At 37.1% G+C, this 19,944-nt stretch overlaps 1 protein-coding gene across 2 annotated transcripts in view; it reads right to left on the minus strand.

The window, feature by feature from the left end:
• The window catches only part of CACHD1 (cache domain containing 1), a 228,154-nt gene that overhangs the window by 135,249 nt on the left and 72,961 nt on the right, over window positions 1–19,944 (minus strand). For both annotated transcript variants that reach the window (XM_037743111.1, XM_017541535.2), the window contains exon 2: window positions 11,125–11,187. In XM_037743111.1, coding sequence (XP_037599039.1) covers window positions 11,125–11,187 — 63 coding nt within the window. The remainder of the gene's footprint in view (window positions 1–11,124; window positions 11,188–19,944) is intronic.

Consider the following 19,944-nt stretch of genomic DNA (forward strand, 5'->3'; position numbering starts at 1 on the left):
CAAGCTTCAATATACCAAACAAATAAGACAAATTGTTAAGGGAAGAAGTGAGGAGGACAGAACCTAGCCCCTTCCATTCTGTCGTAAGATGGGCAGTACCTCCCCCATACCTTGGGCAAAAAAAAAAAAAAATTAAAAACATATAGTGGAGCGGTGAATCTAAATACACTTGAATTTAAAATCAGTTCTTTAACCCCCTACTTGGGTGACCTTGGAAAGCAAATTTCTTTGTGCATAATTTTCCTTGTTAGTAATATGGAAGAGTTATTTTTAGGGATTATTAATTTATGCAGCAAATTTTTACTGAGCACCTACCATATACTATATGGACACAGTTTTAATAGTGCGGTGGGGCACATCAAGAAATGAAATAGACAAAAATCCATGCCCTCATGGAGCTTCTATTCTATTAGGGAAAGATACACAGTTAAAAACATAAATACATATCTATGTCCTAGATGATAAACAGTAAGGTGATAAAACAGAGAAGGGGGTAAGAAGTAAAGAAAGATTCAATTAACACAATTTATAAATGTGTGGTCAAGGAACCTGAGAGGTATCATTTCAGCCAAGAATAAAAGGATGTAAGGGAACCAGCCAAGTGATTATGTGAGAAAGATTTAATCACAGTGCTTAATTAATCATATGTTCAATAAATAATGCTGATTATTACACAGCCAGTACAATATAAACAAAGAAAACTCTAAAGTTAGATTAAACATCCTGTTACTGCCACATTCATTTCTGAGGTCTTGGGCCATTTATAGTTATTACCTCTCTGAAATAGTTTATTCCTATGGAAAATAGGATAATAATACCTGTTCTTATGTCATTAAGAGGATAAAATGAGAAAATGTGTGTAGAAGCACAAAGAAAATCAATAAAGAAACATAAATATTAGAGCAATCACGTCTCCTCTAGGGCTCTCTTTCGGAAATGACAGACAACCATCCTATCTTATTCACAAGGAATACAATGATTTGATAAGTGGCTCAGGAAGAGGGTTTCTAAGATAACAAAAACTAGCTTTTCTGTAGAGTCAGACCAACAACAGGAAGAGCTAAGACAGACATAGATTGATTTCCAATCAAGGAAACATAAACACTAAACCTGGCAAACTTGCCAGGGCTCTGGCTGGACAGAACAGCCCCCTGTTTACTCTGGTCCTTGCTTGATTCACTGTAAATTCCCCATCTGGGTGGCATCAATACCTCTCAAGCTTTCTTTTGCCTTCTTACAGACTTAGTGCCTTCCACTGGCTCATTCAATAAACATTTAGCAAGCACACAGAGCCAAGTGTGGATCTGGGTAAAAGGGTGAACTAAACCAAGATCTAACCTGAACAAATTCCCTGGGGACAGATGAGGGAAAAGTTGAGGACAAAGAAAGAATGGAATTCATCCACCCCACCTTCCAGATTCCTGTAGCCTGGACAAGTCTGAGCCTTTAACATACTTTGGTAGGCAAAATTGTAAACAAAGTGAGGCCCCTCAGGCTACCACTACACTAGAGTATACTTGGCAAGGCAACCCCAAATCCAGATCCTGGAAATATGAATATTAAGGTGCCAGAGTATCTCCAGTCATTATTCCAAATATGTATTAAATGCCTGCCTAGTGCTCCACTCTTCTGCACCTGCTCTTCCTTGTCTAACCACTGTCCCTTTTCTTCTTGTGGCCCGGTACACAATTCAAGAACACAATCAAACTTTCCTACAGTGGAAAGTGTTTGAGAGTAGAAACACAGGAGTAATACAAATGTAAAGCTAATATAATGTCCAGTCTCACACTTCTCAGTTAGTTTGGGGTCTACTTAAAGCTTCCACTAACCCCTTCCAGGGCCTTTCTGTGAATATTCTCTCTTGAAAATTCCCCTTTTAAAGTTTATAGATTTTTCCTTCTAGGCCTTACCCAAGAGGATTAAATAACAAATCAAGAATAGCAATCTTCTCTGTAGCACACTGCAGGGGAGAGGAAAATGGCATCCCTCTACCCTTCTAGGTTCCTTGGCTGGGTTACAAATTAAACTGACATAAGACAGAAGAAAGACTTATGTAAATATTTAATTACATAAGTATGCACAGGAGTCTCACAAAATAGAAGCCTCAAAGAAGGTCAGATGATTGATACTGATACAGCATCCAAGTTACAGAAAGGCATGGGGGCTTGGGGCTTCTGGGGGAGGGGTGGTGACACAAGTTATGGGAGGGTGAGGGGAGGAAATGTATGGGGAATAAAGGTTGCCTTGTTATACAGATAAAAAGTCAGTAATAAAAGTTATTTCTGAGCAGCCCTCAAGTAGAGGTAATAGTCTGTCTGGGCATAAGGTCAACCTCTCGTCTCCCCTCCTGTGTTCCGAGTTAATCTTACCTGGTTGATAAAAATTCCCAGGGAGGGATTCATGACAATTGAGTTCCTTTTGGAGAATCTGCCTTTAGACAGATAAGAGAAGCTCAGAGAAAAGGCTCTGCATGCAAGGGGTGCTCAGAGAAAGCCTCTCCTTGCACCTGCTGTTCCCCAAGTGCCCTCAGTTCAAAGTAATATTCTGGGATGACATTTTATAAACTCTTTCAGTAGCCTTATATTGACATTACATTACATTCTAGAGGCAGAACACAAAATACTGAATGCCTGCTACAGAGTAGGCAGCCACATAAACTTTTAAACAACCTGGTATCTACATTTTATAGATAAAATTTATGTAGACACTGAAAGGCTAAATACCAGTTAAAAATTGAACAGTAAATGACAGAGTCTTGCTTGGACCTTGAGTTTTCCATCCCAAAGATGAGGCTCTTTAATTCTGGATCCCATGCTACCCTTACTGGGGCTGTCCAAAAAGAATAGAGAAAGTTTCCTAACCTCTTTGGCCTTGTCTCCTACCTGAGGTCCTCCCAGCTCTAAAATTCTAAAACATCACATTAGTTAGGATTGATGATTCACAATGGGGCACATAAAAGTGCTGTCTCTTTAAGGTTCACTCTCAATTCAAAATTTTCTTAAAGAAAGAGCTATTCTGTGTTTGCAGGCCACATGTAAGCTGTTCTGCTACAGGGCATCTTTATTCTCTTATGAATAAAAGGATACAATTTTATAGATGTAGACCTTGCTTTCAGAAGAATTCTAGTTCGTTGCTTTGACCTTGTCCGAATCCTTCATGTCTAGAGCCTTGAGTTTATACTTGAGTAAAATAATTATTTGGAGTATTAATACATGCTAAGTACCATTTTCTTATAAAACTAAACTGCTTCTCCTTGACTATGTCCCAGCAGATATTTGGAGAAATAAAACATTACATTTTAAACCTTTCTGGTAAAATTTTGATTATCAAATAACAATTCAGAAAAATAATCCAAAAAACTGTCAGAATATATTTTAAATGCTAGAGTATGGGGGGGTGCAGAAAAAATTTTAAATTCCTGAACACTATGTGTGCAGGGCAAACTCTATCTAAAGGTAAACTGAGATGAGATTTGAGCAGTTGTCTAAAATATAGATGAGCAGTTTGAGTCCAATCAAGTTAATTGCCTGCTAAAACAAACAAACACTTCTCACAGGAATATAACAGAATCTAGATTTTTCCATAATACCTGGATACAACCAAAAATTTTTGACATAGAAGAAAAAAGCAGTGTGACCAGTTCTCGAGAGAAAACACAGTCAACAGAGATCAACCTCAAAGCATTTTTAGATGTTATAATGAGCAGCCAAAATTTTCAAGCCACTATTATAAATATTCTCAAGAATGCAAAAATAATATGCTTGAATAAAACAAGAAATTTCAGTAAATAGATTAAAAAGAAAATGGAAATTCTCTGTAGCCACAAAAATACAATATCTGAAAATTAAAAATATATCTGAAGTTAGTGGCAGAATGAAGATAAGAATAAACTACCTTTATATCATATGAAGATCCAAGAGAAAAAAATTAAAAAAGAAAAGAGAAGGAAAAGGCATTGTCTTGGGATTTGTAATAAGACATCAAAAAATCTAGCATACCTGTAATCAGAGACCTAGAAGGAGAGCAAAGAATGAGACAGAAAAGATATTTGAAAAAATAATGGTCCCAAAGTCCCCAAATTTGATGAAAGACACAAATTTACAGATTCAAAAAGCTCAACAAACACCAAGCAGAATAAATATTAAAACTGTATGTCTAAGGAGGCATAATCATAGTCAAATTGCTGAAAACCAGGAAGCAGAGAAAAATCTTGAGAGCAGCCAGAATAATTAAATGAATAGACAAACAAACAAAAAACACTGTATATGGGGTAACAAAAACTTTCACTGATTTACTGTCAGAAACTATGTAGTCCAACAGAGAGTGGAACATTTTTAAAGTGTTCAAAAAAACAAACTGTCAATTCAGAATTCTATCTAAGGCAAAAACATCTTTTAAGAAAATAGGCAAAATGGAAACTTTTTGTTTTGTTTTGAGACAGGGTCTTGCTCTGTTACCCAGGCTGAAGTGCAGTGGCACCATCACAGCTCACTGTAGTCTCAACCTCTTTGGTTCACCCAATCCTCCCACTTCAGCCTCCTGAGTAGCTGGGACTACAGGCAAGTGCCACCATTCCTAGCTAGTTAAAAGTATTTTTTTTTTTTTGTAGAGATGGGGGTCTCCCTATGTTGCCTGGGCTAGTCTTGAACTCCTGGGTTTTTCCAAAGTGCTGGGATTACAGGTGTAAGCCACAGCACCTATCTGAGAAACATTTACTGTGTACACAAAATAATAAAAAAAACTAAGATAATTGGTCACTAGAGTATCTTCACTACAAGAAATACTAAAGGAACTTCAGATTCAATATCAGTTGTTATCTTTAAAGAAACAAAGAACATAAGAAATAGTAATTATGTGAGAATGTACAATGATTTTAAATTTTAATTTCATTAAATATGGCAATTTAGAGCAAAAGCTATAACATTTTCTTGTGCAGTTTGTAATATATGCTGATGTAACAGATATAATAACTAGCATAAAGGATAGTGTTAGGGAAATGAACCTGTAACTTGCAAGGGTTTTAGATTTTGTGTGAAGTTGATAGAATATTAATAGATAAAATTCAAAAATGAGTTGGGAAAGAGAAGCTAATAAAAAAACAGAAAAAAATTAAAATAAATGTTAATTTATTAAATATTTCCAATAAAAAATCAGAAATTTTCAAAATAGATTTTTAAAAAGCAAGTCTCAACTACATGCTATCTACAATTGAAAGTAAATCCTTCTGAAAAGGTGCACAATGTAAACAGTAAGTATATAAAGGATGGAGGTGCTGTATCAATATCAAGTAAAACAGACTTCAAGGAGAGAATAATATTACTGGAGAATAACATTTCATAATGTTCTAATTCATAACTCATCAGGAAGACATGATCATCTTAAATGTGTATATAAGAACATATCAGGCAAAAATGGACAGAATTAAAGAAAAAAAATACAATTCCACCATTATACTTGAACATTTTAACATCCCTTTCAGTAAATGATAGAAAATAAAAATCAAACAAAATAAAAATCAGTCAAAACACAAATGATTTGAACAACACTATCAACCACCTTAATACATAAAGAACATCTAAAAACTGCAGAACATATGTTCTTTTTAAGTTCACTTGGTATATCCACCAAGATTGATTCATACGTGGAGCCATAATACCCAGGTCTCGGTTAATTAAAAAGGACTGAAATCAAACAGAGTATGTTATCTGATTACAATGGAATTAAATTAGAAATCAGTAACAATAAGATATCTAAAGACTCCAAATGTTTTCAAAATTGAACAACATACTTAAAAGTAATCCATGGGTCAAAAATTTAAAAATCACAAGAGAAATCAGAAAATATTTAAAACCGAATGATGATAGAATTACATCATATGTCTGTGCATGTCCTTTGCCTACTTTTTAATGGGGTTGTTTTTCTCTTGTAAATTTGTTTAAGTTCCTTATAGATGCTGGATGCTACACCTTTGTCACATGTACAGTTTGCAAAATATTTTCTTTCATTTTGTAAGTTGTCTGTTTACTCTGTTGGTAGCTTCTTTTGCTGTGCAGAGGCTCTTAAGTTCAATTAGATCCCATTTGTCAATTTTTGCTTTTATTGAAATTGCTCTTGGTGTCTTTGTCATGAAATCTTTGCCTGTTCCAATGTTCAGGATGGTTATTGCCTAGCTTGTCTTCCAGGGTTTTCATAGCCAAACTAGTTCTATCAAGTCAGTACCCTAAATCCAAGAAGTGATAAGTGATATGGGGAAAAAAGGAAAATCAAGAGCATGGAAGCAGCGTGGGCTGCAGCTTTGAATATGGTGCTCACCTCGTTGAGAAGATGACATGGGAGAACAGACTTGAAGGAGGTGAGGGCCCATAGGGAGCTTTGTCTGAACAGCGCCTTGTGTAAAGGAATGTGCCTAGAAAGGCAAGGAGGGAAGCATGATGTTCCCAAGTTAGGAAGATCTATCAAGGAAGATGAAAAGGATCAACTGTTCAATACTACTGTTAGTTAGGTAAATGAGGAATTAGCAAAGTAGCGGTCCTTGGTAACCTTAAGAGAGCAGTTTTGTGCGACTTTCAGGACTGAGGTAGGCTTAATAGAAAATGGCAGAACTGGATCTAATGAGTGTGGACACTTCTTTTGATAGGCTGTGACTCAAAGGGAAAGAAAGAAATTAGACAGTAGTTGGAGAGGAAAGTGGGGTCAAGAAAAGGGTCTTTTGCTTGTTTAATATAGATGAAATGTGTTTACATGGTGATGGATATGATCCAAAAGAGATTAAAAACCACAGAAGAGCAGGGAGGCCTACTAGAGGAATGCCCTTGACCAAATTTCAGGTATACCTCCTATCTAAGCAGTTCTCTTAGTTCTTTCTCTCTGACCCATTTCAAAAGAATTCTGAAATCCTCTAAAGCCATCACTGCCATCAATTCAATAGTTTCTGTAACACTATGAAAATATGCTTACTCTTTCATTGAGTAAATTATTAATAGAAATAATTACTAGTGCATTTGAGAAAAAGTTAGGGCGAACTCTTGAAAAAGTCCAAGGTGGCTCTGATCCACTTAATGATCCAATGAAGCATCCCAAGAAGCTCCTTCTCCTTTTGTTTCTTCTTTATGTTTTATACACTGTATTTTGCTACTTTCTGAGGCACTTGCTCAAAAATTTATTTTTCTTGATTCAAGTTCAACTTCATGTAACAACCTTACATGCACACACAACTTAATTTCTTAAAGTATTCAAAGATGAAGTCTATGGGAGGTGTTCCACACAAGAACATGTGCATGGAATTTTAATTTTTCCAAGACTGTTGTCATAGTTTCTTTGGCAACAAAACTACATATAGTGAACTAATTAAGGATTTAAAACATATTGTTAGACAATTTAAACCCACACTCTGAAGGTTAGTTTAAAAGAAATAATGAATAAAAAGCAAGGGAAAGTGTATAGAGAGTATTGTGGTAAGAGTAATAAAAAAAAAAAAATCACAAGATGTTTTTTATTACTGTTAATTCCTTTGCTCCCCTAACCAGATACTATGCACAAGAAAGATCCAACTCTCAACAAGATTTGATTAGTAAAGAGGGAGGGCAAGAATCCATGGGGATCTAGTTTTCTTAACCGAAAGGAGAAATGATGGATAGAAAACACAAGACAGAATTTTACATAATATATACAAAACCAGACATAAAGAAACGGTTCCCTTTCACCTAAAGGTTGTGAGTTAAAATAGCACATAGGTCAATAATCTGCTTTGAATAACTAACCTATTTTTAGTTTATCAAACGAATCCTATAAGCAGTTACAATTGTTTTTCTAACTATTAAGAAGCGGGGAAAGTGCTGAAGGGCTGTTAGGAAGACTGAGTTCTCAAACAAGGTGGAAACAGGAAATCTAGGGGGTAAGCCCATGTCACACCCTGCTTTCTCCCTGAGAATGTGGGCATAATCTGGAGACCTTGAGCTTCTACATTGATGACAGCACAGAGCACCAGGGACAGGAGATAAGCCTCAGAGTTTGGCCAAGATGGGAAACCAAGGAATCTAAATGGAGGGAGTGTTACCCAACCAGATTTCAAAACTTGTTATAAAACTAGTCACTAAGATAAGGTGGTACTGGCACAAGGATAGATAAATAGACTAAGGGAACCAGATCAAATTCATACATACACAGGAACTCAACTAATGTCAGAAAACACACTGAAAACAAATAAAGAAAGGACAGATTGTTCCATAGACAGAGATAGAACATTTGAAAGCATGCATTGGGGAAGAAAAGGAAATTGGATACCTACTTCATATCCAACACCAAAATCAATTCCAGGTGGATAAAAGTCTTAAATGAAACCAGATACGGTGGCTCATGCCTGTAATCCCAGCACTTGGGGAGGCCGAGGCAGGCAGATCACCTGAGGTCAGGAGTTTGAGAACAGCCTAGTCAACATGGCGTAACCCCATCTCTACTAAAAATATAAAAATTAGCCAGGCATGGTTGTGGGCACCTGTAGTCCCAGCTACTCGGGAGACTAAGAGAAGGAGAATCCTTCGAACCCAGGAGATGGAGGTTGCAGTGAGCCAAGATCGAACTCAGCCTGGGTGACAGTGTGAGACTCCATCTCAAAAAAAAAAAAAAAAATCTTAAATGAGAGGGAGAAGTTTTAGAAGGCAATATAGGAGAATACCTTTATTCTCCTATATAAAAGGCCAATTAAAAAAAATAACTGAGTTAAAATTAAAACCTTAATTCTTTAAAAGATAAAACGAGACCCCGTGCAGTGGCTCATGCCTGTAATCCCAGTACTTTGGGAGGCCAAGAACGGTGGATTGCTTGAGCTCAGGAGTTCAAGACCAGCCCAGGCAACATGGCAAAACCCTATCTCCACAAAAAAATACAAAAATTAGCTGGGCAGGGTGGCGCCTGCCTGTGGTTCCAGCTATTTGGGAGGCAGAAGTGGGAGGACTGTTTGAGCCCCACAGGTGGAGGCTGCAGTGAGTCATGACTGTACCACTATACTCAAGCTGGGGAGACAGAGCGAAACCCTATCTCAAAATAAAACAAAACATAAAAACAATAAAATGAGATGAAAAGACAAGGCAAAAACTGAAAGGACTTATTTATGAATCATAAATCTGCACAGCAATCTAATATGGTAAGTACCAGCCACATGTAGCTATTTTATTTAAAATGTAATTATCAGTAGCTCTAGACACATTTCAGGTACTCAGTAGTCATATGTGGCTGGTAGCTACTCTACTTGCACTGATATAATACATCATCATCTCAGAAAAGTTCTCTTTGGACAGCACTGATCTAGAACATATACAGCATTTTTAAACTTCTAAATTAAACAATGAAAAATATGGACATGGAGCATTAATAATTTCTAATCTGTAATAAGAAACTTTTCTTTCAAGGTTATTTGGTAAAAATCAATATGATATATATGGAAGTTGCCTAGCACTGATATTCCATAAGTACTCAATCAGCAGCTATAATTTCTAAAATTATTATTAAAGGCTTCTAAACTTGTTCCTAGCTAGATAAATTAAAAATGACATCAGTGTAAGGAAAAGAAAAAAAGCTTTCACATTTGAAAACAGCCTAAGTAAGAACTTCTATCTGTTACGTCAAGGAAAGAGACAAAACTGATATCCCTAGATCAGTTTCTTTAAAATGTTATCAAGCGGTCTCTGGTCTCCCAGAGAGTTTCCTTGAACATGCTTTGTTGAGAAATCTTCTCTCATAAAAAATTTCTTAAATTTCATGACTATAAAGAACTTTCTAGTTTGCTGAAATAAAAATAAGATAGGAATTATGAAGATAAGCTTAGCATAGCAAATCACACCATATTTACTACAATAAATAAATACTCAGGGCATCAGCTTTTAAAAATATCTAAAACTAAGAAAAAGAATATACATATATGTGACTACTTATATCCTCTATATTTAACCCGCAGAACCCAATCTTTAAAAAGTCAATGTCTATAAACAGGAAATGCTGCACTTCAAGATTAAACCACAGTAAATTCTTATAAGTAAATAAGTATCCTACACACAACTTCACTATAATGATACTTGCACATCTTTTCTTCTTGTATAGTACTTTTGAAGTTCAGATCAAGTCAAGCTCTTCTCCATGAACACAATAATGGTGGAATCTCAGAGTTTAAAATGGTATGCAGTTTACTACAGTCATCTTTCTATTCTGTGGAAGCACTCTGCTACATTCTGGTTTTTAGCTTGGTTCTGTTTTTTACTTGAGTTTCAAACCTAGCTTCAAATTACTAGTTGATGATCACATACTGTAAAGAAGTTGGTGTATTCGCTGAAATTAAAACCAACTCGTATTTACCACTCTTCTTTTCAAGCACAGATCAATTATTTATAACCAGGTTCACCAACACTATGTTTTAGGAGGCAGTCCATTTGAAGTCAGCTATAAATAACGTAAATAGACTCTGACCTCAACACTTCTTGATTCCACAGAGAACTGAAAGAAGATGGGAGGAGAGAAGCAAAGGAAGAAAACAGAAAAAAAAGAGGAAAGCAAAAGAAAAGAACAAGAGAAGCTAACACCCAATGAACTGCTTCTATGCCAGAATTTCCCATAGACAATTTTATTTCATTCCTGGTCAATTTGTCATCATTTAATTCTCACCACCGCATAAGGCAGTATTTCTCTTATTTAAGACTGAGAAACTGAAATATAAATTCCTCTTATTTAAGACTGAGAAACTGCAGCTCAAGAAGGCTAAATTGCTTACTGTGGCCACAAAGTAAGGAGGAAAACCTGAAATTGACATGGGGTCTGTCTGATTCCAAAGCCTAGGTACTTATTTTCTACATCAGATAATTTTCAATGTTTTTATAGTTGACTCATTTAGGAATTTTTAAAACAAAAAGGAATTAAATAGTTCCAAATTATAGCATGGATAGCAGAAAACCATGCACATAACTTTTTAACCACCTCTAAGGATCCAAAGTGTAAGGCTGTCACCATTATGCATGCGATGCATGTGAAATTATACAGAGAGAAAGAACAGGAAACCTCAAGTGGAGACTGCTTGGAAAGAGTGATGAAGCCACATCTAAAAGCAAGACAAAGACACTGAGTGTCCTAGCCTCTTACCTGCTGCACTTCACTTTCTCCATTTGAGATTTTCTCAGTGTAAACAAAAGAGTTGAATATGCGCTGTAATGAAAAGAAAACTAACATTAGATTTTCTAAATAAATCATTTTCTATGAGTATGTGAATAATTGTTTACAACAAACAGAATTCAGTAGAAAAAAATTTAATTAAAATGCAGCAATTTTACAGAGAGAAACCCAAGTATCAGCCAAAGTCAATCACGTTTATGTAAGCAATACCCAGGCACCTCTGTAGTGAAATAAACCAGATGTTACACTATATTTTTCATTTTCAAAAAACATTTAATTATAGATTTCCGGAGTCCATGCCATTTTATCCGACTGGTATAATCTGACCAAGCTGTGTTTCTCATTTAAATCCTGCATTCCCCAAATGCTGTAATTGTTTACAGACACTAACATCTAATGCAATAAAGCTCTTTAAAAGGGATTCTTTCCATATTCTCTCACATCCCTGTTCAGCCAGTACCTACCCAATATTATCTATCACCTTGGTTACTCAAGCACCCCCTCAGGAGAGTAACATAATAGGATTTGCCAAATATGTGTGGACTTAAGAGAAGATCCAGTTCTTACATGCCAGGAAATATGACAGCCATGCCAAGACATTAGGCCAAACTACAGCACACAAGCACACACATTCTTCCACTGGATCCTCCCTAGCGGGCACCTATTCCTCCATACGTTGACTCTATTTAAAATGTCTCTGCAGACTTATGACTTTACCAAACTGCACTGTTACTGAGTAATCACAAAAGATCAACACACAACAAACTAACAAATGAGAATCCAAGTTATGTATCTGTTAGAGGAGAAAAAAAAAAGAGCAGCAACTTCATCATTTATCTTCAAGCTTTTCTTTTCTTTCTTTTTGAGATGGAGTTTCACTCTTGTTGGCCAGGCTGGAATGCAATGCCTTGGCTCACTGCAACGTCTACCTCCAGGGTTCAAGTGATTCTCCTGCCTCAGCCTCCATAGTAGCTGGGATTACAGGCATGTGCCACCACGCCTGGCTAATTTGGTATTTTTAGTAGAGATAGAGTTTCTCTATGTTGGTCAGGCTGGTCTTAAACTACCGGCCTCAGGTGATCCATCCGCCTCAGCCTTCCAAAGTGCCGAGCCACTGCGCCCGGCCTATCTTCAAGCTTTAAAGACATCACTGAACTCTCCAGATGAGTAAGGAGTCACACCTGGAGATATCAGACAAAATTTTCTTCTTCCTTTCCATCCTACTGCCAAGGGTTTGTCTGCATCTGGGACAGCTTCCCAGACAGCCTAACCCACCTGGCTGTGTGTTAGACAGCCTAACCCACCTAACATAACACATGGTTGTGGTACAGAAGACAAGTGAAGCCAAGTTCATCATGCGCTGTACATCTAAACAGACCAAATGATGGAAGATTAAGCTGTTGGGGATTAGAGGGAAGTTTTGGAGGGGCTAAGGGATGGAGTGCAAAGTGGAGGGAAGCAAATAAACTTGAGAAGGACTGGGATAAAATTACAGTCTGAAAAATTATAATTACAAATCATCATGGTGCCTCCCATCATTCTCCAATGTGCCACTCATTCATTCAACAGATGTTTATTGTCATTTTCTCTTCTGAAAATGATTCTACTGTGATAGGAAAGTTCATTACAGGTTTCTAGTAATGTTCATGATAATATTAACATTGGCTAATATTTACTGAATACTTACCATGGAGTGGGCACTATTCTAAGCACATTAAATTTATTTAACCATTATAAAACATCTTTGTGATAACACTATTTTCTCTATATAGATGACACCATTATCTCTATATAGATAACACTATTATCTCTACATAGATGAAGAAACTGAAGCATATTTACTGAGTGCCTAGGCCAATGCAAATACTGTGCCTCACATGTATATTTTATTTAGTCTTCATTTCAAAATTACTGTAGCTTTAAAGATGAAAAACTAAGCATTTGGGAGATTAAATAACATACCCCCAAATGACTTGGCAAGGCTGGAATCTGAAACCAGGTAATGTGACTTCAGATCTGGTGCTCCTAACTCTATTGTCTTATAAGAATTTGCAACCAGGCACGGTGGCTCATGCCTGTAAAACCAGCACTTTGGGAGGCCCAGGTGGACAGATCACGAGGTCAGGAGTTCAAGACCAGCCTGGTCAACATGATGAAACACCATCTCTACTAAAAATACAACAATTAGCTGGGCATGGTGGTGGGCACCTGTAATCCCAGCTACTTGGGAGACTGAAGCAGGAGAATTGCTTGAACCCAGGAGATGGAGGTTGCAGTGAGCCGAGGTCACACCACTGCACTCCAGCCTGGGCAACAGAGGGAGACTCTGTCTTTAAAAAAAAAAAAAAAAATTGCTATATGGTTGCTTTACATATATTAAAATACGCTCTGGTAAGGAGCTAACACCTTAACATAATATAGATCAACAATCCCTGTGTGATTTCAAAATTCAAAAGGCTCTGAAAATCAAAAGTTTTACATAAAACATTTCTTAGCAAAATATGAAATGTCTGAACTTATTTGGCAGTAAATCCTAACTTGAACTGATGTGTATGTATAGTCCTTATTAAACCCCTTAGTGTGATATTCACACATTTTGATGTAGACCTCAATCAATGTATTTGATTATGGGGCTCTGTTCTAGATCTCACTACAGGTATTTTACACTCAGGGGGCATTAGGATGCTAAATCCTGAAATACTCATTTTGCAAGCAGGATTAAGAACCTAGAGACCCCCGTTCTTACAACTCCATGTTCCCAGATCTTTGGGGAACATCTTAGCTCACTATTATAATGCTCTTAGGGGCCTAGTCAATGTCATTACCACCCATGCCCCCAGAATATATTCTCTATTGTTATACAATTTGATTTTCAAAAACTGTTCAGTAGTACCAATAATATTTTTTTATTAAAAATAACATAAGTCATGTAGTGACTCCAGATCTTGATAAACACAGTTAATTTCTTATTTCCTTTCTGGCAGTGATATTCCAATTGATACAGTGTCTGTTCCATCTTGGCATATGCTCCCACCAGAGCTGACTGAGGAAGGAGGCATGCTACTCCAGATCCACCCCGCTCAAGCCAACATCCATAAAGGGCCAGATCAGATACTTCTCCTTTTTGTTAAAATAAAGGTGAATTCCTCAGTAGTAATAAGAAATATATGCCTGGAAGAGTTTGAGCGCCTGTGTTTCAGTCCCTATTTTACTCATTTATTACCTTAACAGGAGTGATTACTAATATTTTTATCTTAATAGATATTTTTATGATAGAAGCCTTTTTATATTCTCTATATTTAATAAATGTGGGTGGGCAAAAGAAAATTTTAAAAGCAAGGAAGATGTTTTAAATATGAGCAGTGTTGATTCTGTTTTTTATAACCCTGTATCTACCCCAGAAGTGAAAGGGGATGTGTTAAGTCATAGTTTGGGGCTATCACCGATGCAAACTATGTTTTTTGCCTTTTCTCTTTCCTCAAGAAGTTGGAGTGTGGGATGGGGAAGAGCTTTAAGAACTTTAGTGAGATGCCATGGGAAGCCAGAAGAACCTAGACAAATAACTCGTGACTTAACCCATCAGCCACATCTGGTGCAAGGTTAGAAGTTCAGGCTTAGGCCGGGTGTGGTGGCTCACACCCCTAATCCCAGCACTTTGAAAGGCCAAGGCAGGCGGATCACTCGAGGTCAGGAGTTCAAGACCAGCCTGGCTAACATGGTAAAATCCCGTTTCTACTAAAAATACAAAAAATTAGCTGGATGCAGTGGCACGTGCCTAAAATCCCAGCTACTCTGGAGGCAGAGGCAAGAGAATCGCTTAAACTCAGGAGGCAGAGGTTACAGTGAGCCAAGATCGTGCCATTGCACTCCAGCTTGGGCAACAAGAGCAAAACTCTGTCTCAAAAAAAAAAAAAAAGAAGAAGAAGAAAAGTTCAGACTTATGTGTGTGCACAAGATCTCAAAGTACAGGGTGAATTTTCACCTTGCTCTAGATCAATGGACAATAATCGTCTTTCTTAACACACAGGGCCTGCTAAGTCCGGCTCCCAAAGTCTTAGTAGTTTGATACTTTACAGCTTCACATAAATTACTACATTTAATCTTCACAACAACTGTATATGAAGGCAGGGCAGGGGTCTGAAACCACATCTCACAGACTAAAAAACTATACTTCCAAAGGTACAAAATATATCATGGGTAAAAAGTTGAAGCATTGAGGCCTGAATCTAGCTAGGTCTAGAGTTAAATGCAGGCGCTGTATTTAGCAAAGCTATTAAACAAATTCATTCATATCACCTTCTTCTTCTGGATAGTATAGGAATCCTAATACCTCATGTAGGGGAAAAAAATGAGCATATGGTGGGTGGGAGGTTCTATCCATTGTATTTTAAGCAAGATATTGTCCGGGGTAAAGAATCCCAGACAAAGGTTTTATTTTTTATTACTTTCTATTGCTACATAAAATTATAAAAGAAACAGAAGATGGGCTTTTGGGAGCTTTTGTTTTTGAGAGCCAGGAATTCAAAATGATACACCTAGCAGATGTTTTTGTGACTTCAGGGTAAAGATTTTCCTGGTTAATAGAAGAATTGGAAAATGGAAAGGAAAATTTTCCTAAAACATGAAAATGATAAGCCACTGGGCGCAGTGGCTCATGCCTGTAATCCCAGGACTTTGGGAGGCTGAGGCAGGTGGATCACTTGAGCTTAGGAATTCAAGACCAGGCTGTCCAACATGGTGAAACACCATCTATATGAAAAAACATGAAAATTAGCCAGATGTTATGGCTCCAACAGATAGCCTCAGCTACTCAGGAGGCAGGGGTGGGAGAATCGCTTAAACCTAGGAGGCAGAGGCTGCAGTGAGCCTGAGATCGCACTATTGTACTCCAGCCTGGGTAACAGAGTCAGACTTTGCCTCAAAAAAACAAAAAAAAGAAAGAAAAGAAAAGAAAATGAAGAGCCATCATGACAGGTCTGATCCTTCAGTCCTTTTGGATGATTTACTAACAGTAACAGGGTTAGGATATGGGTAGGCAGGGTGAACACTCTACTTTCTATTCCAAGTTGTCACTTTCCCTTAACCCAGCTCCCTGGAAGGCTAAAGGAATCCCAGAAATCTGAACTCTTAATGTGAACACAGTTGGAAGGAAGTCAGAAGTTAACTCTCTTCACTTTGCAAATCCCTGGAAATGAAGCCAAAGATACTGCCCAGCCATTCCCATTACTTTCTTGTTCTTAAAATTCTTCATCAAATACTAAAACTAAAAATATGTTTTAGTATACAGTGAAAAGATTAAAATAGGTGAGTTTTTAAATGTTATTTTAAATAGAAACATTTCACAGAATCTTCTTTGTTATATTTCTTTCCATAATTAAAAGAAAACAATAACAAAATGTCTCATTCTTATGTGCATGGCAACTGAGCACTCTGATTTAGACACAAAACTGACCTTTCTCTCATTAATGCATGCACTTTGGAAAACTGGCAGTATCTTCTAAAGTTAATTATATGCGTATTTATGACTCAGCAATTCCAATCCTAGATATACACCTTGCAGAAGCATGGTTGTGTGTTCATCAAAAGATAAGTACAGTATAACAATGTTCACACAGCAAAACTACTCCTAATAGCCCCTACCTGGAATACTAAATGCCTATCAGCAATAGAAAATTAAATTGTGGTGATTTCGCATAACAGAATATTCAGTGATGAGAATGAAAGACACTTGCAACATGCATCAACATGACGTATCTTACAAACAAGATACTGAGTGAACAATGCCAGATACTAACATACAACGTGTATAATTCCAAAGTTCAAAACCAAGCAAAACTAATCTATCCTGTTGAAAGTCATGATAGTGGTTATTCTTTGTGGGAGAATGAATAGAATAGGGCATAAAAGGGACTTCTGGGATGCTGAAATTTTCTGTTTCTTGATGTGGTTGCTGGTTACCGTATGTGTTCACTTTTGTGAGAATTTATCAAGATGTACACTTAAGATTGTGCATTCTTCTGTATGCTATACTTCAATAAATTTACTTTAAACATACATTCTAGGCAGTCTCTAAAATATACTCTACTCAAATGTTTTTGTATATTTTTAGAACTAGGCATTTTAAAAAAGGAAGGGCAAGACTCTATTAACTGGGCTATTATAAAAACTCAAAGAAAAATCTAAACCCCAATCCATAATCCAGATAAAACTGGGGCTCTGTTAACTGAAGAGTCAGCTAGCAATTCACAGATCATGTCTCCTGAGCCTTCCCCAAGGCTACATCTTAATTGCTCCCTCACACTTTAAGTATATATAACATTGCTTAGTTCTCCAGCTTCCCATCTAACGGTACTGTACAAACCTGAATTTTCAGCAAGAAAAGGGGTAGTAGCTTTACAGAGTTTCATCCAACCTAGATGTTCTAAATGTATGTCACATAATTAAATCAAATCTCTTTACACATTCCTTTCTTTAATTCCCTAAACACTGCCTTCCCCTTCCCTCCCCAAAAGAGCAGACTCAACACAAATGAAGTTAAAAATTAGACTCACATAATAACAACTGAATACAGTTCCCCCTACCTCTACTCCAAAAAAAAAAAAAAAAGGACAAAAATCCTGCGGGGTGTGTGTGTGTGTGTGTGTGTGTGTGTGCATGCACACGCAAGCATGCACATGCAGATGTTCGTGTGGGTGTATGTGTATGGGTAGCCTGCTTTTCCCCACCTTATACTGGCTGCACCTTAGTTCGTCCAACTCTCCATCCACTGACCCACCCTCCCAACCCATCGTTTCCTCCCTTCCCAAATCTCCCAAATTAATTGAGCCTGCTTGACAAATGGCAACAGAATTCCATTTTGCTGGAACAAGGACAATTACAGGTGTGTTTAATAAGATGGTCAGTCCAGACAGTTGGCCCAACCTTCATGCCACCAACAACTCTGCCAAATTTTAACTACATATTGAAATGAATGCTACAGCAGAATACCACAGCGAAGAAATAAATACCTTTGCAAGCCTAATGAGATTCTGTGGGTCTCCCTCCCTGATCTTTGCTAAGAAAATGTGGACTGAGTTTTTATTCAAAAGCTTATTCTCTTGCTATTTATGGGTCTCTGTGGCAAGCACACACATGGCTGACAGCTCAGTAATAGCTTCATTCAGCTCTGGATCTCTTCCTATGATTCCAGGCATTGTGGTTAAAGGGGAGGAAAATATAGATCACCACAGTTATCGCAAGAAGTTGGCCAACACTAACCACTAAAAGACAAAATGCTGTTATTTAAACAATATATTTTTTTTAAACCACCAGGTATGGTGGCTCATGACTATAATACTAGCACTTTGGGAAGCTGAGGCTGGTAGATCACTTGAAGTCAGGAGTTCAAGACCAGCCTGGCCAATGTGGTGAAATCCCATCTCTACTAAAAATAAAAATAAAATAAAAATAAAGAAATCACTGAAAAGGGAATTAATGACAAGTTAAGTGATTCAAGAAATAAAATGTGCATGCCTGTATTCTTCCTTAAGCATGCCTCATGAATAATCTTTTACCAGGTTTGAAGGGATCCCTCCTGTCCAGATTAGACATCATCTGATTTTTGCCAGACTATTTAACCTAATACTGTTAAACACATGGAAGGCCCAAGAAAAATGGCATTTTCTGATGAGGCCAATTATTCTGCATTCTGAGGTCAAAAATCTGTTGCTGTAGATCTTGGTCATTTTAAAAATTATTATTGTTTCAGAGACAGGGTCTTACTGTGCTACCCAGGCTAGAGAGCAGCGGCATGATCCTAGCTCACTGCAGCTTTGAATTCCTGGGCTCAAATGATCCTCCCACCTCAGCCTCCCAAGTAGCTAAGACTACAGGTGTCCATCACCACTGCTGGCTAACTTTTTTTTTTGAGACAGGATCTCACTATGTTGCTAAGATTGGTCTCAAACTTCTAGCCTCAGGCAATGTTCCACCTTGGCCTCCCAAAGTGCTGGGATTACAGGAATGAGCCACCATGCCTGGACTTTGGTCAATTTTTAATCTCAGAACTTGTTCATTTTGGATACAGGTGGCTCAAGAAAATAGTTTGCCAAGAGTACTGAAAAGGTTACTACTAAAAAGAAAAATAGAAAATAACCTAAGTATCCAACAATAGGAAACCAATTAAAAGACTCTTTATCCAATCAAAAACATTGTGCAGCTATTAAGAGCATATCTATAAAAAATGTATTGTTAATATGTGTAAAGCAGCACTTAAAGATATGAATATTATTCTAATTTTGTGTATGTGTGTGTGTGAATGTACTATGTATCAGAGTGTTACCATGTATCCCACCAAGGGCCTGGAATGCACTCAGGTGGTTTGCAACACATTATCTCATTTAATATTTACAATAACCCTTTATAACTATGTTCTCATTTTACAGATGAGGGAATTGAGGTTCTGAGTGATTAACTTGACAAAGCTGAGTATTAATAAGCACATGGTCAAGTCTGAATACAAAGCTTGTCTTACTCCTAAATTTATGTGTAATCCCTTATGCAAAGATCATCTTTAATAGAGACTAGAGTTTAATAGAGAAAATTTATGTAACACCTATAACTTGACCAAAATAGTAACAGGGCTTGCCATAAATGATATATTTATAGTATGTATATATTTTCCTTTCTTCCCCCACAAATCTTAAAATTGAACATATAACAGAGAAAGACAAACATTTTTCAGAGTTGTCAAACTCAGAAAAGCAACATACATCCAAAGTTACAACTAGACTCTATACCACCTCAAGAGCT

The sequence above is a fragment of the Cebus imitator genome, unplaced genomic scaffold (genome assembly GCF_001604975.1).
Source record: "Cebus imitator isolate Cc_AM_T3 unplaced genomic scaffold, Cebus_imitator-1.0 Scaffold135, whole genome shotgun sequence".
NCBI classification, from domain to species: Eukaryota; Metazoa; Chordata; class Mammalia; order Primates; family Cebidae; genus Cebus; species Cebus imitator.